Source organism: Trematomus bernacchii, unplaced genomic scaffold (assembly GCF_902827165.1).
Source record: "Trematomus bernacchii unplaced genomic scaffold, fTreBer1.1, whole genome shotgun sequence".
NCBI lineage: Eukaryota > Metazoa > Chordata > Actinopteri > Perciformes > Nototheniidae > Trematomus > Trematomus bernacchii.
Window position 1 is genome coordinate 19399756 of NW_022987564.1, and position 23161 is coordinate 19422916.

Here is a 23161-nt window from a genome sequence, read left to right on the forward strand (position 1 = left end):
GCAATTAGTTTGGTGCCGCAAAGTTGCATACTGTAGCTTTACATGATTTCTCGGGTGACTGAGGATGTTGAAATATTTGACATTCCTGACGTGAAGGATTTATTAATGTACATTTTGCAATTTGCAGTTTCATGAAATTCTTCTTTGACCCCTAATCCCTCTGAAGGCTGAGAAAACAAACTCCCAGCTGTATGAGAAAGTGATAACACACACACGTGCTCAGACTGCGAGGATATCTGCAGTATGTTGTGTCTTTTTACAGCATTACTACTCTGACTGGCCTGACTTAAAATGGTGCATTATGTCAAACATTGTTCATATTATATTTGTTAAGCAAGTAAAGATTTAAAATTGTTAAAAAAAAGTTTTACTTAATCTGTCCAAAGAGTGCTGCAGTGTTGACGTATTTTTGTAGACCGACCCAGAAGTTAGTCACAACATATCGCTTTGCTTACAGAATCGCAATACTTCGAAAAAACTTAAATTGTTGAACCTCTATCACTAAAATCATGTGCTTTCCAATACACACCCCTGCTATCAATAGCAAATAAGCCCATCTATTTTCAGATGGCGTTTACTTCAATGCATGAGTAATTTTGTGTACAGAATTCATGCACTATAATAAGCCTTTTCTCAGGTCACGCATTGGAACATGATGCCTGGTGGTTGAGCTGCTTCAGAGTCTGGTCCTGGGACAGAGCGCTCATTAATGTTATCTGTTCCATCTGCACTGCCCCTGTTATAGCAGGTCCAGAATCACTCTCTCATTGACTGTAGCGGCTAATCAAATACATTTGGCCCAAGTTGCGCCCAATGGCATGGCCAAAGGTATGTGAATGTTAGCTTGTTTGAGCAAGAAACATTGCCCCGTAAGAATGGGGTGTTCATGGGTAAATGATGACTTGTAGAATGTACTGTAAGGCGCATTGAGGGGTCGTAAAGACTGGATAGAGCGCTATATAAACGCAGTCCGTTTACTATTTGAATGATTCAAAGTACATTTTCTCAGGAAAATCTCAAATGTTCCTGTCAGAAGTATGTACTCTGTGTTTCTTCCAAGCACCACTTCCTTTTAGTAACATCAATGTGTATCCCGTTTTTCTTGGCATCCTGATGTGCTATTGTCACGGCTTCATCTGAGAGGCTCTGTGATCTCTCTGAATGTAACAGTAGATGTGTTTACTCCTTTCCTGGCACTTTACATCACACTGATTGAAGAGCAGGGCCGAAGAATCAGACTTTGTTCTGGTTCTTGCACAATATAAGAATAATATGAATTGTGACAGCTAACCCAGAGCAGGGCAGAACAAGTTGATTGATCTTGTCAGAGGATAAAACAAGTTCATTATATTTTTGAATACAAGCAGTGCTGCATATAAGCTGCAAGTATTTTTAAGCAATCGTTATGTCATGTGACATTTGAGTTCACAACATATCTCTTTTTTTCTGAAAGAATAAGAAGTTGGTTCAGAAAGTTTTAGCTTTAGTCTCTTTTCTGTGAATGTATTTTCTCACATAGGGTTGTTTATCTCCAAGCTGCTCCATTGTTAAGAGCAGCACTGAAGAGGTGTGGTTCTCTGGCATTAAACTTTCAATGCTGCCGTCATTCAGTTTAGGGAATATTACATTTTTAAAGCTGTGAGTCGTACAGGATCCTCTCTGCATGCCTTGCCCCAGTTTCTCCAGCAGCTGGAACTCAAATAACCCCAAGCAGCTCCGTCATTTGTTTTTTCATCGAGGTAGCCATGTGTGTCTCTGTCAGGGTTGCGGTGTGTGTGTGTGTTTAGGAACTGCTGTCTGCCTCAACTGGCATCTATCTCTGACGTATGTGCTCGCCTCTGTGCCTTTAAGAGGAGGGTCTGATATCCGTGTGTGTGTGTGTGGGTATTTCTCAAGCTGAGAGTGGTGGTGGTCTGGAATGAAACCTACAGCTTTAGAGGGAACACTGTGACTGAGTGTGGCTGAGGAAGAAGGTGGGGACAGACAGACAGATAGGTGGACACACAGCCAGGAGGGCTTTTTATCCCCACTGAAGCGACACAGAGTCAAAGAGTGCCAGTGGAAAGTTTAAAAGAAAGTTTAAAGAGAAAGAAAGTTGCCCTAACTCTTGAGTACCAGCCAGGCCATGTCCATGCCCATGTTTGACCCGGGTCAGAGGCTGGCGGAGGAGCAGGACTATGTGCAAGCCTTTGAGAGCGTCAGAGAAAAGTATAAAGGTAAAAACACCCACCTCTTCTCCTCTTTAGTGGCTCTCATTGTGCATATTATGATGTTGCTAGAATTGGAGGTTTGGTGTGAGTTAGTGCATGCTCCAGTGACTCTAGTATGGTGTCTTACTCACCAGCCTTCATTGGTTTCATGGTGACTTGTCCTGTAGTATGATGTCTCTATTATCTATATGACATATACATGTGGTCTGACTCCCAGGCATTGGACAATGAGAACATTTCTTGTCACTGTTATCCTGGCAAAATAAATGCTATTCACAATATTATCCCAACAATCATCGAAATATGCTCCAAACTCTAAAAGATTGCACTGAAATAAATTAAATAATTTTACCTTACAAATATGTTATTATTATTTTACGTCAGGATATTCAGTACAATCTTGAGCATTCATTGCGATCAACTTACTGTGAGTGTTTTATAACGATCCACGATAAAATCGCATAATAAATATCCTAAAATATCGTCCCGTCTCTACTGACAACTTTGAACAGAGCTGCTGGAACCATCATAAAGTTCAGAATCAAATCTTTGTTATTATTATCGCTGGAGCAGCGTCACTTCATCCACGTTACATTTTAAACCATAGCTTCCTCTTTGGTGATCTGTAAGAGCTCAAAGACAGATTTCTCTCTGAGAGCAGGTGGATGAGCTTTGGCCTTCAGATCAAGCCATTCATAAACAAAGGAGTCCTCGTCTGTGTCCTCTTCTCTGAGCTGTCAGCCTATTTGACATACAGGGGAATCACTGGCATTGTGGGCATAGAGAGGTGAGACATCTGGCCCTGGGTTGAATGGCACAGGTCCAACAGTGCACAACAGTGATAAGGACCACCAGCCAGCAAGGCGGCACATCAGAAGGACATTCGCTTGATAATGTCCGGGTAAACCATGACATTATCACTTTCAAGCCATGACTTGAAAGTGATGTTCATATTAGCAAGCAGACACAGAAAAGCCAGATTAACCTCAAGATGCTCCTGCAGATCTTTTGCTTACCGGATTCATCATTCTGAATTTAACCAATGCAAAACCTGAGAGGGAATCCTGACCTCTGTGGTTAGTTTCATAACATTTTTGACATAAGAAGGCCTTTAAAGTTCTACAGTTTTTAAATGCTTCTGTTGCAGGCGTGATCTCACTGACCCCTAAAAGAATATAGCACTCAAAGACAGAACTACAAAATGAAAGCCCTATGCGGTGGACCATCATTGCATATGTTAGGGCTGCACTCATTTCTGCAAATCATTGTGCAGACCTATATGCATGCTTGTTCATGTCAGTGTCATTATTGATTAATAATTTAAATAAAATGTATTTGCATTTGTAGACATAATTGTTTTATAGTGCTTTATGCACCAACTTGTTTTTATTGGTGAATTAGGAGGTACAAAATATCGGGCAAGAACCATATTGAGTGTTTGACCCAGCAGCCTCTTGCCTTTTATGGGTCAAAGTGCAAGTAAAGGCAGGTGTACTACAACATCTGGAGGGGGTTTGGGCTATGACACCGGCTGACAGTAACAGCTGGGCGCTCCTATTCTGCTTGCCATTCATATACAGTAGTAGGACATCAGTGGAAAGCAGCTGTTTAGAGCCACAAGTAGTTTGAATGCCTTTAAGTATGTCTGTGTGTATCAAAGCTATTCATTGTTGTTGAGAGGCAGCATGGATGTTCAGAAAATCTCTGGTTAAAAATAGGTTAGAAGTAAAAGCCTCCCTAAGGATAAATGGGCCTTGTCTTGTGTCTATGTTTGGAGCAGTAACCATCCATTCCCATTCGTCTAGTCCTTCTCTTCCCATGCGGTTGCCCACTGTGCATGTCACTGTGGGAAGAGCTCCTGCTGTGTAGCTCTGCTGGCAGCACTCTGCTGCTCCAGGCCTCCGTCATATCCTCCAGCCCCTCTGCCAGGGTCCCGCTTCCTCTAATTCTTTCCTAATGTTGGTTTTTGACTTGATGCTTTTTGTTTTAGATACTTGTACAACCACACTGATTGTAAAGTCTGGACACATCAGGATGAAAAGGGAGCCAACAGTTTATGGTGTGAAGCTAATGCTTTTTGCGCTAAAAGTGGATTTATTGTTTAGAGATTTGTCATTAAATATCAGCCATTTCTCCAGGGCAGTTGCATAAGTCTGCATGTGTGTGTGAACCGGAAAATGAAAGTATGGCCCCCTTAATACTGTAACCATGATGTGTCATAAGTAGGCCTGTCGCGATAAGCAAGTAATTGACTTATCGTACGATAAATAAAAATGAACTCGATAACTTTTCTGAGCTCGATAAATTGCCGTTTACATGCGTGTTTGATTACATAAAGATGTGACCAGCATTTTAGCCAGGAGCGCTGTGTCTGCCGGCCAGGCGCGCCGCGAGGGGAGGGGCTCACACACAGCCAGGTCAGGACACTCCGCGTGCAGCAGTGTAGCAGCCAAATGAATAATATAGAGACAAGCAGGAGACAACGTGTGACTTACTCGAGGGGAATTTGAAGTTAAATGGAATTGGTTGTAAAACCTAACTCCATCTCCGGTGTGGGAATATTTTGGATTTAAGCCAAATCAACGAGGCGAACCTACGGACTTGAATGAGCCGGGCGGTGCATTTGTTTAAAAAAGGTAGCAACAAAAGCTAGCAATACGACTAACCTTAAACTACACCTGAAACACAACCACCCCATTCCGTTTTCCCAGCTGGTAGCAAACACGGCAGCTGGAGATGGAGAGCCCCCACCTTCCCGACAGTTTGCAATCAAAGATGCATTTGCCCGACAATGCAAACATGTTGGTGTTCCTTGCTGTGTATATATATATATATATATATATATGTATATATATATATGTATATATGTATATATATATATATATGTATATATATATATATGTATATATATATATGTATGTATATATATATATATGTATGTATATATATATATGTATATATATGTATATGTATATATGTATATATATGTATATATGTGTATATATGTATATATATGTATGTATATATATGTATATATGTATATGTATGTATATATATATGTATATATATGTATATATATATATATATATATATATATATGTATATATGTGTATATATGTATATATGTATGTATATATATGTATATATGTGTATATATGTATATGTATATGTATGTATATATATGTATATATATATGTATATATATATATATATATTTTTTTTTATATATATGTATGAGAGAGAGAGCTCTGTTTTCCAGCCTGAGTCTATTTAATTTATTGTTTTGGTTGTGTGTGATTTAATTAATTTTTTATAATTTAATTAATTAGTTTATTTTTTATATATAATTTATATATTTGAATATTATTTCACATTTCATTTGCAATGTTGGATGTTCAATAAAAAGTTCTGTTTGAAAGGATGTACTTGAATTATGATTATATATTATCATTATGTCAGTGGTCTAAAATGGTCTAACAGTGCCGACAATATTATCGTTTATCGCAATAATTTCCGGGAACATTTATCGTCCAACTAAATTCATTATCGTGACAGGCCTAGTCATAAGAACAGGCTGACACATTGAAAGATTTCTCATTCATTTTAAGTTAAACTTCCAATTGTAGTTTCATTCAGGAATGAAAAATCAACCATAAATAACACTGAGCTTATATTTCTCATTTATTGTAAGCAGGTGTAATTATTAGTATAACTGCATGATTTAAATTCTTATTACCGTGCTCTGCGGACATTGATGAATTCTCTTCTGTTTTTAACACCGGTGTTGACGGTTCAAAATTCACAACACTGGTGAGAGATATCAGATTCTTCCAAAGTATACCTCTTGTACAACTTGTATTAATCACTGGGGGGTTGGATATTTATTTCTAAACAAAATGGCTTAATCTCCCATTAGACGGGTTGTTAGTCTAGTCTTGTGAGGCCCATATGCATAAGTTATCGCAACAGGTGGAATTCCCTCGAGAATGATACAGTGAGTTTGAGTGCAGCGCTGTGTTATAATAGTTACTGAACAGATCTATTCGTGTAAAACACGCAGCTCTGTAAATACTTACCGCAAATATTTATCCCACGAGTTTACTCTGTCAGTCTTCAAGTTATTCTAGTTGAAAGACGGACTAAAATGACTTATGACATTTAGCTCAATGAGATGTTGCTTAGGCAGTGGCGGCGCCAGAGCATTTTTGTTGGGTAATCTATTGTAGGGCTAACCCATACAGTGGTGGTGCGCAAGTCAGTATTTGCAATGTAATTACATACACGCTATATCGCCCCCCTTGACAGTGAAACGCCACGCGTGAGGTTTACATTATTTCCCTGTCTCAATCAAAATGGAACTGTATGAAATAAAACGGCACATTTGTCTTATAGTAAATAAAAAGGGATCACTGTGAACGGACGTATGATAGTACACATTGAAGATCCATTGGGGATACTGAATGGCGGTTTCGATCGATCTCAATCAATAAGGCATGACGCAGATCCAACGTTGCGTTGCTCTGATTGGCTGTAGGTCTATTCAAATTGCATTCGGAGGCATTTTGATCTGACCGCGGCCGCGCTGATATTATAACGCCAGAGAATTTCCACACCTTTAGTGTATAAAACTCCCCCACTACTTAGACTATTCCTTGCACCCCTCTTCTAGCATAAGCCCGAATGGTCTCAACCATATTGCATCAGTAACGTGCACTTGTTGTTACAGCAGGATCAGTTTGTGTGCTGTGGACACGACCCGTATATTTTCGCAATCCGTGTTCTCAACATTTAGCATTTTGCTTATTATTTAATTGAATTTGCATCACTTTTCATGGTGGGGCTAAGGTGGGGCTAAGCCATTCCTTGGTATGGCTGTAGCCTACCCCAGCCATACCCTGACGCCGCCACTGTGCTTAGGCAACCACAGTGACCTTGCCTCAGTGAAACTCAGAGGAGTTTGCAGTGTTTTTTGGTTAGTCTGTGGTTTTGCTGTCGAAAATCCAAGAACTCCAATTTAAAGTAATTTACTTTTTCTCTGTGTCTTACAAAATACATATTGAAGGCAGAAGACATTGCACACAAAATCAAATAGTGAAGCCACCTGAAAGGTGCATTATTATGCTCATCATTTGCCTCTACTGTGTCATGTTAACACACTGGGAAACCTGCAGCTACAACAGACTGTGTGTGTGTGTGTGTGTGTGTGTGTGTGTGTGTGTGTGTGTGTGTGTGTGTGTGTGTGTGTGTGTGTGTGTGTGTGTGTGTGTGTGTGTGTGTGTGTGTGTGGTGTGTGTGTGTGTGTGTGTGTGTGTGTGTGTGTGTGTGTGTGTGTGTGTGTGTGTGTGTGTGTGTGTGTGTGTGTGTGTGTGTGTGTGTGTGTGTGTGTGTGTGTGTGTGTGTGTGTGTGATAAGTTTGCCGCAGTTTACAGAGAACCCCCCCCCCCCCACACACTTTGCTTCCAGTACTTCCCTCCGATCGGTTTCATGCAACTTGATCTGGAATTCCAAAATAGCAATAGTCCCCCAGTTATGCACGCATGCTGTGCACATATAAAATCACTTGTATGCATGGATACATTATCAAACTACTTACAGTAGGTTGACTTTGGGATTTGGTTGCAATAAAGTACAGTTTTTTTATGTCTTTAAGTAGAAGATATTTGAGCATCTATCAGATAGATAGATTGTAGAGATAAAATCCATATATATATATATATATATATATATATATATATATATATATATATATATATATATATATATGAATATAAGAGACCAGAACAACTTTTATTCAGGTTTGTGTAAGGACTATAAATGCTGAGGATTGTCATTAATGGATATTCATTTGAAATTGAGGAGAATAATCTTATTTGCTTCCTTGCTGATAGTGAGAGTTATTTGAGAAACGGGTGGGTGGGTGGGTCCTCAATACTTTGAGCAGCCTTTCAATTGACTGTTTGTGTTAAGCCCTGAAGAGCTGAGAGGCTCTTACAGTGAAATGACTCCTAATTTAAATTAGAAGGCCTCCTACTGCACGTCTGCTGTTAGCTAAACTGTCAATCATCTGCTGACATAATCTGATTAGTATCAACACACAGTTTAATGTTAGATTAATCACATTATAAGTTCATAGCAGTTGGAAACCAATAAACTAATACATCAGACTAAAGCTGTTGATAGCTTGGCATGTTTTAATGGAAAATGTGGACTTGCGATTTTTGAGCAGCAGTTTTTCAGTCATCCGTCATTCTTCGGTCTCTCTCGCCCCTGCAGGCTGTGTGTGTAGAGGCCAGACACTGGACATGATGAATACAGTGTATGCCACTTGTGTATCCTTCTATGGTCTCTCAGTTTGATGACCCCTGTTGAGAGAGGACATTCTCATATATTATCTCCACATATGTTCACACCTACACTCCAGCCACAGTGAGTGTACTGTAGATTACCCAGGATGCTGTGCTGCAGCAGGGTGCTCTCACCTGTCTGCTACTTCACATGAGTTTGTAAGATGACCTGTTTGCTCTCTGTTTGTTCACATGTGCAGCTGAAACATATTGTGTGATGAGAACATGATGTGTGTGCTTGTGTATGAGTGATTGGACAGGACTGTATGACTGAACTGTTTTAAAAATATTGTACCTCCACAAATGTAGCTTTTCTTAAACCAAGACAAATGCTTTGTTTTCATATTTTCTTCTACTTTGACTATTACTTAACAAATTAATTGCATCTTTAAAATTGATCGTTTTGTACTATAAAATGAATGACTAATTACAAATACCTGTCACAGGTAACTTCTTCAAACTTTTGATATAGAGTGGTGCATTGATGACGTGTCTCTGTAAGCCGACCAGGACGTTTTTATCATCCCAAGAGCTTCCTCGACAGGAGTTTTCCATTGGATTTAGAAATATTACAGAAATTAAACTGTTACATCTTTTGGCAAAAACACGTTTATGATACTTACAGGTTTTGTTCCGCAGGATAATCTCCACAAATGTACACCACTTTGTGATTTTGGAAGGTAAATGTAATCGCCAGATAAATGAACTACATCAAGTAGCCCTAAGCTAAATACAGCAAATGTTCGGAGTGATGACGTTTATAGTCTCATTTAGTCACTTTTTGGCATTTTTATGACACATAGAACCTTCAGACATTCACCAGTGGGGTAATAACTGACATACTTTATGTCGTAGAACAATGCGTAAACATCTCTTTAGCTTATGTAAACAAAGATCTTATTTCAGGCATGTTACAAATCCATTGACTTCTCAACGACTGTACCAGAAATGGTCAAATGCTGACTCATTTCCGAGGTTTAGGACTCATTCCTGCACCTCTCAATGAATACCCAAACAATGAGCGATAACACTATAACAGGAAAAAAGAGCATATCCTCTAATTAGACATGTTGATATAATTTCATGTTTGTTACTTTCAATTCAATGTGAAATGTCATCTGTTCATTTTGAACTGTAAATCAACTTTATAACTTGTTTTCTCACATGATTTCTTTCTTCTTAAAGGGCCTTCTGGGGAAATGTTGGAACAGTAATCTGATTAGTCTAAAGGACAAATAATTGTTTCAGATCTGATTCACATGAGTATAAACCTTTTATACATAACGTGCTAGTATGCACTGAGAAATGATCGCTAATAGCCATGGAAATATTCAGAAATGAAACAAAGGCCACAGTAAAGAACCTGATTGTGATTTGTAAGGGATCCAATAGGCATAGTACACGTCATACTGACACCACCAACACCTTAACGTCAGTAGTGGATCCAAACGTAGGGAGCTTTTCAATCAGGGTAGATATATTGACCCTGCCGGCTGAAAGTCTTTATATTGTTTCTGCAGTAAGAGCAGTTTGGCCATGCCATTTCATCTGGCACTAATGCGTTCTTCACATTCATTCACTGGGCCAAAAACCCTTTTGATGCTTAATGACATCAAGATGGGATTAGTTGATTTACTGTGTCTCTGGTTCTTTCTCTGGAACAATTTCAAGTCTGCAGAGAAGTGCAAGTCCAAACCATGAACCATGTCAAGGGAACTCTGCCTGGAGAGGACGGAGTAGAGCTTCTGTAATTGAGATGGGATTTGTGTTTGAGTGGAGGATTACCGTCTTCCCAAAACCAGGGAGCCAATAACAGCTGACAGTAATTATGCTACCAGACTATAACATGCACGACAAGTTATTTTAATCTCAAACTCTATCAGAAAAGATCAACCAAATCACATGGTCTTCCTCATACCTTTGTTTAGATGTGGTTGGAAGTTCCAGAAGCCCTTTTTTTTAATTATGATTTGACATATATGTCATTAATTGTTTTTTAATTTTCGATTATAGTTGTGTATCTTTTTTGATGTAGCATATTCAATTAGAAAATGTAGTGAACTGTTTTAGAGTCAGAACTGTGTTAACAATACTGTTATCTTATTGGTAAGGGCAATTAGAACAGGTAACTACTGTATCTCATGCCTGAAAAAAGAGTCCATGTGGTGAATCCCTATTATAATACATCCATCTATTCCTGCTGTCTGTTGTACAGTTTTTTTAACGATTAACCTCAGGTGATTAAACAGTATCAAGTCAGTGTTTACTTTCCCACAGTGTTTGGAGTAGTGGGGTGGTATTGACTGACACTATGAAAGGATGTCTTTCTAATCTGCCTGTGAGGGTGATGTCACCGGCAGAGAAATACTGTCTGGTTGCTGGGACATTTCAGTTTCCAGGATACATTCAGATGCAAACTGTCATTTTATCCTGCCACAGTGCTCTGTGCGGTTACACTATAAAAGATTGGGAGTAGCTAGAAATATAGACCAAATTGAGGGATTGTACTCTGAGCCTTCTTTATGCCCACATGTGTTGATTGTGTGTATTGATTCATTTACTCAAGTGCCCCCTTTTAACCCTAGCCTGTGTATTACTGTGTAGTATGAGGGTACACAGAGACCCTGGCCTCACGCTGGTCTTTGGGGGTAGAACAATGGTGCCAACACCCTGGTTCTGGCATGCTACAATAAGCCAGACTAATGCCAGGAATGTCAGTAGTGAGCTAGCTGGCATGTACTCCAATTTTCAGCAGGGTGCCTGAGTTTTGGGAAGCACTGCTGCCTGTCTTTTCCAAGAAACCCTGCCCAGAGCTACTGCTTAACGCTCTCTCGTTATAGCAGTAACTATTGAGCTGTGGATCTGTAGTTGTTATTCAACAATAACAACATTTATATGGATTTTGTCTCACCTGGTTAAACTTATCTTAAAGGCTGAGAATGAATGAGCTTGCCTCTTCCTGTAGGCTATAAGGGTCGCAGTAGCTCGGTCTGTAGAACTTGGTTTGGGACCCAGAGTTTGCTGGTTGAAGTCCCAGCTGTTAAGTAATGCTGAAGTGCCTGTGAGTAAGGCAGTGGGCCCTCACACTGCTCCCTTGGAGCTGTATGTAATGGCCTCCCACAAGTCCTAACACTAGGATGAGTTTAAAGCAGAATCCTTTTGAAAATGTCTCCGCTGTGGGACTTATAAAGGATTAATGATTCTATTCAAATATTCAACTTTAGATGCAATGCATATCTTTTTTTTCCTAAGTCGAAATGTTCAAGGTTCGTTGTGGTCAAAGTAAAAACAAGACTGACAAGTTAACAGTAAAACAAGGTTTAAAACACTGCACACATGAGTCTCCCAGTGCTTGATGTTGCGAGAGTACTAAGTATTGTGCATATTTTTTCTTCAGGATTCACGTCTTTCAATGGTTACAGTTAAACTATCCACACAGAATGTTTGTTTCCTTTTGGTAATAAACTGTTCCTCTGGCTGACCCTAGAACAGCCTCTAGTGGATATCTGTCAGTGCTACACAGAGGATAAAGAGGCAGCCTGAATGTGTGTCTTTAGAAGTGGTAGATCTGAGGGATAGTGGGCCTCACCATACATTTTTCATCTTGACACAGTCCGTGCATTCCTCCTGTGTTGGTGTACACACTGGCACTGTTAAGTGTTCTCTTTCTTCTGTCTGAAAGACACGCACGCACGTACGTACACGTTACCCTCTAGTTGCTCTCTTAAACCTTCTGCAATAGTGAATGTCAGCCACTGGTTCTTACAGTATGGCCCCTTTTCCGGCACGTTGTTATGTATGTAGCAATTAAAATCAACAGGGATTTGGACAATTATAATCATTTATTTACATATAAAATACACAAATAATATGCTCTCCTCAAAGCCACAATAATCAAGTAATTTTTAGGCACTTCATTCAAGCTCAACTGAAACAAAGGAACTCACCAAAACCATCTTTTGGAGTCTTTCTACTGTTCCAACACTGACTCTGGTTTCTGCGAGTTACTAGGATTGGGGGAATGTGGTTTACGCACCTCAACACCTCATCAGACATCACCCAGAAAAAAAGAGAAACCCAACTTGATTGTAGCTACTTTAAAGTGGACCTATCATGCTATATTTGAATAATATAGTGTAGGACCATACCGATATAAGGTATATTTATACTTTTTTTTTTTCAAAAAATGACGACCGTCCGTTCTGTGATTCTCCAGAACACACAGATGGCCAGTCCGTCCCTGTGTAGCATATTATTTTCGATGAGAGATGAGCAGATCGCCACTGGGCTTTCAACTAAACACACAGCCACGCAAAAACTGCGGCATTATTACAGCTCCTTATGGGTAGCCTGCTGCAATTTGTGAAGTGCGGGCGCGCTCCGGCAGCACTTCACCCCTGATCGTTTCATCACGGAGGAAAGCAGCAGCAAGTCGACTGGAGTTAAAGAGAGCGGGGCTGCGTTGCGTGCATGGCTTCCTTCTGCAGGTAACGGGGAGACGCGCTCTGTCTCGTTCAGGATCCAAAAATACAATTGAAATATTTTGCACTTATTCCACTTATTCCTAGAGTGCCACTGGTTACGGTGCCAGGGGTTGCCGACCCCTGCTCTAGATTATTCAGAGTTACTGACAGCCTGTGGGACACAACAGCAGAGGGTCAGGGAGCTCGAAGAAAATGAAACTCAACTCTAAATGTCTTTTTTTGTTTGAACCCTTTCATTGTTTTAACACACTGTTTTATGCTATTTTTAACATGTTTTATCTTTTTATTTGCCAAATTTGAATTGCTCAACTGTTTGAGCAGGCGGACCGTCTATAACCAGCCTGGTAGCTTCTCTTAAAGTGGACCTATCATGCTATATTTGAATAATATAGTGTAGGACCATACCTATATAAGGCATATTTATACTTTTTTTTTTTCAAAATACCAAACAGATCATGCATTTTAGCCATGCCTCATTTCGCTCAATTTGACATTTTTTAGCTCTGTTTTTGCAAGGGCTGATTCTGTGAGAACAGCACCATCTACAGGCCTGGCATATGTACTACAGTGTCTCCAGCGCTTTCGAACGGCAATGGCCGTGGCTGTCTCCTCCTGATTGGTGGAGTTGGCCCAATAGCCGTAGCGCCACCGTCCTGACGTCAGGACAGTGTTCAAATCTGGATCAGTTTTTATCAGATCCGTTGCAGCCCCTTTTTTAGAGATTTGGGTATGGAGGAAAATAGAGAGGGTTGTGTTTTCTGACACTTGGTGAGTTCCCTGGAACACCGGGGACACATATTCATGTATAAAAGACGTACAAACGTGCATTTTGCATGATAGGTCCCCTTTAATGTGATTACCTTCTCTAGAGTTGGCCTCACAGGGATTTCATGCTGACACTAAAGATGAAGAAACGTTCTATTATTTTTGTCCATCAGAAGAACACTTCTTCTTGTGTAATTTTGCATTTATAAACTGTTGAATTTGCCCTTTTTAATGTGTGAGAGGAGCAGGGAGTGGCAATCGTTATTTTTAGCTGCAGGCAGTTAACTCCCTGAGTAGACTAGGTTGTTGTCTGTTTATATATGTGTGTGTCGATGGGCTGCACCAACTGTTCTTGGAGTTTGATATCGCTTTAATGAATCTAGGCAGCACTGGATGGCACCAACAGTAACACCTCCTCCCCCCAAATAGTGGCTGAGAATGGTACACCACTTACACCCCACTACAGAGTGTCCTGGTACTACTCCAACTTCTAATAGTGGGAAGGAGCACATCCCTGAGAGGGGTGCAGGGGGTGTATCAGGTCCTCCACCTCTGATTAAGAGAAATGAGACTTTTAACTGTGTCTCAGATTGAGTTCCAACACTGTAGTACTGAACAGCTGCGTGAAAAGAGAAACATAAACTCACCCCGGTGTGGAGTCATGTGGCCTACCATGGCACATGGTGACATTGAGCAACAAAACTTAATTTTGTCTGTCTTTTAAAATTCTACAATTGCATTATGGCCTTTTAACTGATTCTTAGAAAAAAAATTGCACAAAAACTTAATTGAGCAGTGTCTAATGATGGGACAGATATAAAACGGTTTTATTTGCCGATGTATCAGATGTCTTACACTTCCTCTCTGATAGTTGGCATCAATGCCTGTATTCTGAACGTACCAAGATATAAATATTATGCCTTAGACTCTTCTTATTTTACAGTTGTATGAACTAAGGTAAACATGAATCAGTTCATACTTTATATACATTTAAAAAATGTCCACCTCCTTTTCCTATCACTAATGATAGTATGTTTAAACAAATATGTTTTTGGAGACAAGTTGATGTTTCAGGTGTGGCCTGACAGCTACTGCCTAATGTTTTCCGTCATCGGTCATCACCTGGGGGCTTCTTTCCTTTGGTGTGAAGCCCTTCACCCTACTCCTTACTGCAGCTGTATTTTCTTTACCTCTCTTCACACAGCACTGATCTCAGCAGGGCTGCCCCTAAAGTCAGAAATCACAGAAAGCGGCTCTAGGGCCATTTAGAGCAAACCTAGATCCAATCACAGTGCACCACCTCGGAGTAAATGTGGAGTTTGGGGAAAAAAAGGGATTAAATGCAACTATTTGTATTAGGGCTGTGCGATTATGGCAAAAATCATAATCACGATTATTTGGGTCAATAATAGATATCACGATTATTAAATACGATTATTCATTGACTTTGAAAAAATCAATTTATTGAACTTTAAAACAAATACAAATAATAATTTGAACAGTATCTTTTGAACTGTTGATTACCCTGAACGTATAATTCAACTGAAAAACCAATACAAAAATAAATAAAATAAATGATACATTTAAATAAATAATATCAAAATAATAAATACCAATAAACAAGATCAACAAATATTTTGGAGCGCACTTCCCCAAGCTACTAAACATATATAAATATGATAAATACAAATAAATGAGACCAAAATTAATTAGATCAAATATGTTGCAGTGCACTGTCACAACCTAGCAAAGTAAAATAATTGTTTTTTTCGATTATGTTGTTTTCGTAATTGTGGCAGGCCAAAATCGTAATTGCGATTAAAATACGATTAATTGCACAGCCCTAGTTTGTATTGAACAGCAAAGTGGTATAACAAAACCAAGAAGAATAGCCCCTTGGTACAGCACACACTTTGACTTGTTATTTAAATAATAACATTAAAGAATGTTGCTGTATTCCGTTCAGCCAGTTCCCTTCCAGGGCTCACTGGCACGGAGACAGCCACACCTAGATGGAGAACATCCATCAGCTCTGTGCTAAAATGTCTGCTCTCAGGAAGGTTGGTTGTATCATCCCAGCATTTTTTTGAAATTCACAGTTTTACTGAAAGAATGTACATTTGTCAAAAGAGTCATGTTTGCAGTCATTGCTTTCTCCCAGGTTGTTTACCGCCTGCAAAGTGGTCTACCAGGAAAGAGTAATACAAAGGCTCAACATGGCTGATTCTGATGTGAAGGGCCATTATTGGTTTTAGGAATTGCCCTTCTCAGGAGTAAGGCTTTGAGAGAAGTCTGTCTGAGAGCCTGAAATTGGGGAATAACAGACCTCTGTTAGTCACAACAAAGTGAAATATTTGATTAAACAGTATAAATAGGAAAAGACTGCATGTTTTGTTCTTTTACAGTATTGTTATCCTTGTCCTTTTTGAGGACGTAGACGCAAAGGAACATTTGGATAATTGAATCAAGTTTGACTGTCACACTTTGATCTCTTTATAGTAAATAAATAAATCCCAAACTTAATATTGAAATCTGAGGGGCTGTTGTCGTCATTTGAAGAGTTAATCTCTCCCCATTCCTCACCCACAGAAACAGTAGTCAGTGTTCATCTCCTCCCTGCTGCTTCTGTAGCTGCCTGAAACGGGATCTGTGCCGACAAGCATTCATATATAATAATTTCTCGACTATAGCACAAGACTGTTGCGAGCCCACGGCTGAAAATATATCAGTAGTGTAATGCAATTTGCAATAGAGGTGTTTTAAATTGATACTTCGGTTTTACTCACACTTGAAGTATTTATTTGGCAGCTGATTGGGCACGAGTACAGGATGAAGAATTACAGAGGCAGGCTGTTGAATTCAGCATCACGCTGTTAGAAAAAAAGAAACAGTAGGATCACGTAAAGTTGAACATCTACGATGGAAAAACTTGCTTTTGTATCTGAAGTTTTTATATATAGATAATTTGCCCCCAATTATTTAGTTGAATGCCTGTTTTATGTTTCTTGCAAAGGAGGCCTGGTTTAGTTTCAGGACATATTTAAATGCTGTTATTGTGATTTACTGTCTGTGATGGGTATGTAGGCCAAGTGAAATATTTCAGCTATTTATCTTTTATAATAAAAATCAGCTGTCAAAGTTATGATCTTTGGATCAGGAGAACATTTTAGACAGGTGGTCAGAACATAGCAATGTTTATTGAATTGTAATGGATGCTCTTTAAAACCTTTGCACTCAAGATGTCTCGCCACGGAAAGATTAATTAGGAAGAAGACGAACCATGAGCAGGAAATGGCATTGAGTCTGAAACTTGAACCGGTGTGGAGCTGTGGCCCTGAAGCATGGGACCACATGAACATCTGTCCTATAGGAGTGTGGAATGAATCAGATCACATGAGGTAGCTGTAGCTGATATTGTGGGATTCTTCTTTATTCCAGAACATAAGCCTGTTTAGAGGACACTCACCTACATGTGCACACCCGTCACCAACATTCTTTTTGGTATTGTACACTTCTGAGAAAAAACAAAGATACTCCATCAGAGCGTCAGAAACTCTGAGTCAAGATGCTTGCACTTAACTCCCTTGTGTTTGTATAATATTTTTATAAATATGTTCTTTTTTTTTGTGCCTTTCTTGCTTTACATTTTAATATCTTATGATATTATATTTTATCTGTTTATCGCACATTTCTATTTCCTATGTTTATAAAAAAATATATACTTATATTTATTTCTATAGTGGAACAACTTTCACAAAACCAAATTTCCCCCGCAAAAAAGAAAGATTTTCTGCTTCTGATACATTTAATGTAAATCACGCTTTTCAAAATTGCACAATAATTCGTGAAATGATGAAACTCCATCCCAGTTCCAGTGAACTCCATGAAACTATTTTGTTAAGTTTAACGAAAAAGATTAAGGTTAATGTTTAAAAAGTGACTCAGTAACGTCACATGACAACCTCCTATGCATGTTGCAGCATTGTCGTTAAAAACAACTTAACTTTGGTTTCACACGGGAATCAAACAGTGGTTAAAGTCCAGTGCTTGACATTCAACGTATTCCGTATGATGCCAATGTTTTCTCATGACTCAAGGCTGACACATGAATAGTTTGTCGTATTCAAACCAAACAGCTCACATACACCTGCACGATCCTCACGTCTACACTGAACAGACACAAATACACCATGAGTTATTCTCAGCTTCATCAGCCTGAATAAAACGGCTGAGTCACCCTCTCCTTTCTCCGTATAACAAAATATAATCCTATTACCAAAATGTGCTGATTTAGACGAGGTTCTGTGGATTGTGTTTTCAGTTACTCATGGATTTTCCCCTGTAGTTGAGCTGGCTTTCCTCATAATCTTTTTCCAGACTGCTGTGTCATCTTGCATTGACACATCAGTTTCTAAAAGTAGAAAAGAATCATATTTTTATCGATCTAGCTTGACTTTATGACATTAGCTACGGCAAAGATAACTGTTATGGCTTTAAAGGGGTGCTCTTGTGCTCATTTTCAGATTTCATATTCATATTTTATCCCAGTCTACTGGGACATGTCTCCATGCTCTAATGTTCAAAAAGCTCTTTATTTTTCTCATACTGCCTGTGCTGCAGCACCTCTTTTCACCCTCTGTCTGAAACCAGAGCCCAGTCTGCTCTGATTGGTTAGCTGGCCGGCTCTGTTGTGATTGGTTGACTGCTTAGAGATGTCCCGCCCCTTAGCCTATCACTTACAATGTGTCGGAGTGCTACCCAATCGAAGCGTGTGTTACATACTGTGGTCTGTGGGTGTTTCTCAATCGCGAGTAAAGCTGCTGCAGAGCCACTATTTCAAGCATACTACGTCATCGAGTGCCGCCAAAGGCCTGTTCCAATCTCCAGCATACTTGGAAATCTACCGAGCCCGGCGTACTCCGTTTGGAGAAATATCGAGGCTGCACATGAGTAGACTCCGCGGTCTTAAAATCCCCACAATGCTTTGCGCACGGACCAATTTCCCCAAATCTGTGGCGGAAGATGTAAGGCGGGGCCTCTCATATGACGCACACCTGCACACTTGCTAGCCTCCACTCTTTGTTTTCCGAATGGCAGGAAGTATTCTTGACTCGTTTCTGAAGCAAGATGCTCGGCAGACATGTGCTACCAAGCAAGCGTACTCGCGATTGAGAAACACCCACCGTGTTAGGGAAGTAAACAAAGGAGTCAAATGGAGTTTCAGGCAGGGGGGGGGAGTGTGTGGGAGAGAAACTCCCTCTGGAGGAACTTTGGGATTTCTTTGCCTTTACAGACCATTTAAGTGCACAACAATCTATAGAACACACTACAGATAAGAGAAGACCACACAAAGCATAATAGGGCCCGTTTTAATATTAGGCACTAGCAGATCATATTGGACACTTTTATGCTGATCCTTTTTAATAAAAATAATTTACAATCGCAATGTGTTATACTTAGTTAAATTGTGTAACTGCCAACTAGGAATTCTGAGTTTCACATACTGCACACACGTATTGTTATATGTTTTCCACTTCTGGTCAAAGTCTTAAATGTAGAGTCATATGCCTTAGCTGTCAATTTATTCATACTTAGACAGCATAGCAATTTCACTATTGCTGACTTCAGATACGACACAGCAGAGTGCCAGCCAGTCTTTCGAGGATTGAAGAGACTGCTGAGTCAAAGGCAGCATAACCTTCATCTTCTAAAATAACACTGTCGAGGCTCTAACAATGTAAACCTTTATTTGTGTATTTTTACCGCTGGATTGGATCGTTTGCTTAATATCTTTTTTTTAACACACTCAATTTAAAATGTGTGTAATTTGAAGTTCTCATTAGCTGTCATGGGAATGTAATTACCTCTATGTCAAAGTGCCATCATTTCATTTCCTTCTGATTGCCAAGTTTAGTTAACTAAAAAAGTGCTGTGTCATCTGAGCCCCTCCCTGAGATCCGAGGTATCCTCTGCAGCGCTTTTCATTCAAATAGAAAGGCTTATAGGGGGAGGTAATGCTGAGTCACTGACGCCATTGTCCTGAGGGAGAAGGAAACGTCCCTTAACCTGATTTTATACTTTTTATTTGAACAGATATCTAGTTTTATAACACCACGTGTCAAAGTAAACTGTTTATTTGTATCTCCTAGAGACCTATAGAGTAATATTTTATCTGGGAATGAACACTTCTCATACAGCACCTCCTACAGTTACATCTGTCATCATTTCACACTCTGCATTGGCTGCTTCCCTTCAGCTGTACACACTGTTGTAATGTGATGGTGCAACCTGACTGTTATTGGTTAAGGCGCCTCCCTGAGCACCACAAGGATGGGACGGGACATCATCAGGGAGGGGTGAGACTGAGGTGGGAGAGAAAGGAGGGAGCTCCTTCCTTTCACAATTTCTCTGCTGACAGCGATTGTGTGCAAGCCGGCAGGAGAGAGAGGGAGAACAAAAACACTAAGCTGCCAACTTCTGTGGCAGAAGCGGAGCGGAGAGAGGGAGGAACAGCCTGCAGTTAGCGGAGAGACGTTTGCATCCTCAAGCCTGGTGTTTCAGAGCTGACTCGTCGGTTTGCAGCCTCGGGCAGCAGACACAGTGAGCATGGACCCTGGAAGATCTATCCAGCATGAGATCAGCTCTCTAAAAGGTACTCCTCACGCCTTTTTCAATATTTAGCGTATTCTGGACTGCCTTGTTTTCCCACGATGGTGAGGACGTCCTCATCGTTTTGATGCAGGCTGAGGAAAAAGTTCAGTTTTTAATGGTTTCAGGGCTGTCGGGTAAAATGGAGGTATCATAATCCTCTGTTCTGTTGTCAGACATGCTCTTTATGGATGAAGAGCTTTTGTTCTTCTTTGTGTCCAGGCGTGAGCAGAGGGATCAGGGGTCAGGGGTCAGGGGCAATGATTGTGCAGAGAGGATGTGTTTACAAGCTGTGGGGGCTGCTGCTGCTGCTGCTGCTGCTGCTGCTACTGCTGCTGCATGCGGCATAGTGATTGCGTCTGCGCCGGGAGATGCAGAGTGACTGCTGCTGCATCACCGCGGTAACAGCAGGGATACGGCCGTGCTTTGCCCTGCCCCTCAGTCAGAGATAATAGTGTTCAGTCTGGTCAGAGGACAACATCTGCAGGAAATATGTTTACATCTGTTCTGCTGCTCGTCAGGCTGCAGCATGGTTAGATGTTTCCTACATCTAGTGTTTACATCAGCAGTGTGCTCCTCCCACTTCTCTCCCTTATAGGTATCCCACGACCTAAATGTATCAGAATCCAGTTATACAATCCTTTTCAGTCTCATTTCTTGCAGCTAGTTCTCCATTCAAGCTTGATATTAAAGCTCAATACTATTGACCGCAATATGTCAGAAACTTTCCATTGCATGATCAGTTTCACAAGCATTTTTAACAGGTATTTCATGAGATTGGAGCCGCAACTCAGTTTTATTATCAAATTAGTTTGGCAATTGTTGTTTAGATGAATTGTCTAAAATGTCAAAAAAGTGAAAGAATCCTCATTACTGTATCTCCAATGTTACTTCAGGTGCCTTGTTTTATCTGACCACAAGTCCAGAACCAAAAAGATTTAGTTTAATTGGATATAAAACAGCAAAACAGTTTTGTCATTGATCCCTTAATCATTTCAACCTATATTTTCTATTACTAGATAACATTGTTGCAGATTTCAGACACTTTTTATTTACTTATAGGGAAGTTCTTGTTTGTATGTTACTTAATATTTGAGACCTTTGGCTTGTTTTTTTAATAAGAATATTGATTATGTCCAAATTAAGAAAGTATTGTCTAAAACTCTGGTATCATACTTTTTCTAATAATACCCAACCCTTTTCTCCAGGGTTTGGGATGGTATGTTGCTTAACTTGCAAAGTAAGGCCAATTCTGTTTTTAATCAAACTCATAGTCTTATTATTTTCATGCACCCAACTGTGTGGATATTCTGAGTAAGTTCTGTCCCTAAGGCATCTTAAATATATTCCATCTATATGTCATGCCCTGCAGGCACCACTGTCTGCATGGTTGGTATTTCCAGACTAAGTTATTAAGATGTTCAGGCCATTGAAAGTGTGCTTCATTTACTGTGTGCCTGTGACTCAATGTTCAGCATACTGTATATGCATATATCTCACTAAGTAAAGGATTCACAGCACACTGACTGACAATTATAGTGACAGAAAGCCTCAAATGTGAGGCGACAGAACCCACCCCAACTAGTGACAGCCAAAAGGAGTACAAAAAGAAAAAGCTGTTCTGTGTGGACTTGTGGTTTGTTTGGATTATTTTGGCGAAATGTGGTCAGACTTTGGACCAGCTTCCAGGATGGCATGGGCCTTTAAATGATCCTGGAGAGGGATCTAAAGAAGTCCTCCTCACTCAGACAGGCTGAGAATGTTTTCCCCAGAGCTCCTGGGACAAAAGCTCCCTCGCTTCACTGAGCACTCCCAAAGGAGTTCCTTAATATGTTAAACACTGCTGCTTACTTAGTGAAGCTCACTTCATTTGTAAGCATGTCGTCACCTCAAGACCATTGCTCCCATTGTGCGTTCTTGTCAGCTATTTCCAGGCACTTGGTACAGAATCAGCTCTTTGACACAAGAGCCTGTTGATGCTCTCCTGTGTGTGTTGGGACAAGCGGGGCCACTTTTGACACATGGCTTTGATGACTCATTCCTGACAGTAGAGTTCACCCTTTAAAACATCTTGATATTCTTCTCACTTTAACCTTGGTCTACCAGACAGCTTTGGGTTCTTGACCTAGATATTTCTGAGCTCATTTAAGGCTTATGCAGATCTCTGAAAAAGGGCCAAAGAGCTGAATTTGCTGAACTAACAATGAAGTCCTTTTTGTTACCGATAAAGTATTTTTTATCGATTAATAGTGAAACATTTCCTAAATTATTAGTTTAAAGGTTGTTTTGTCAGTTCAAAACCCAAAGATATTCATTTTATTTGAATAAGATATACAGCTGATATATACAGGAAATCTCAATGTTCTTATAGGCTGACAACAGCATGTTTTGCAAGAAAATTACTTAACAACTAAACGTTAGTTGGTGGGTTGTTTCCTTTCTATTGACTTCGGTTTACAGCTCATTTGTTAATGATTGAATAGGACCCAACTTAAATGAAGATATGGAAGCCAGTGGCGAGCCGTGACTTTTATACCTATAGGCCAGGGGTACTCAAACTTTTTTATTAAAGGTCCAGTTGTGAACTTTATACAAGGTCACTGGTCCGGATCAATGCCAGTAAAGTCGTCGTCCCCCCCCAAAGCCCACCCATTTAGAGGGAAGATATGATTGGTCAATTGTACTGTCATTTGACTTTACTCTGTCGTTC

General features: G+C 39.9%; 1 protein-coding gene across 4 annotated transcripts in view; it reads left to right on the top strand.

Moving 5' to 3' along the window:
* pleca (plectin a) overlaps positions 1 to 23161 on the top strand; it is a 116127-nt gene that overhangs the window by 16202 nt on the left and 76764 nt on the right. The window contains exon 1 of one of the 4 annotated variants that reach the window (XM_034125002.1): positions 20289 to 20455. The exons of the other annotated variants lie outside the window; for them this stretch is intronic. Within the exon in view, the coding sequence (XP_033980893.1) occupies positions 20410 to 20455 (46 nt within the window). The 5' untranslated portion in view covers positions 20289 to 20409. Of the gene's footprint in view, positions 1 to 20288; positions 20456 to 23161 lie in introns of those variants that run through there. 4 annotated transcript variants of the gene reach the window in all.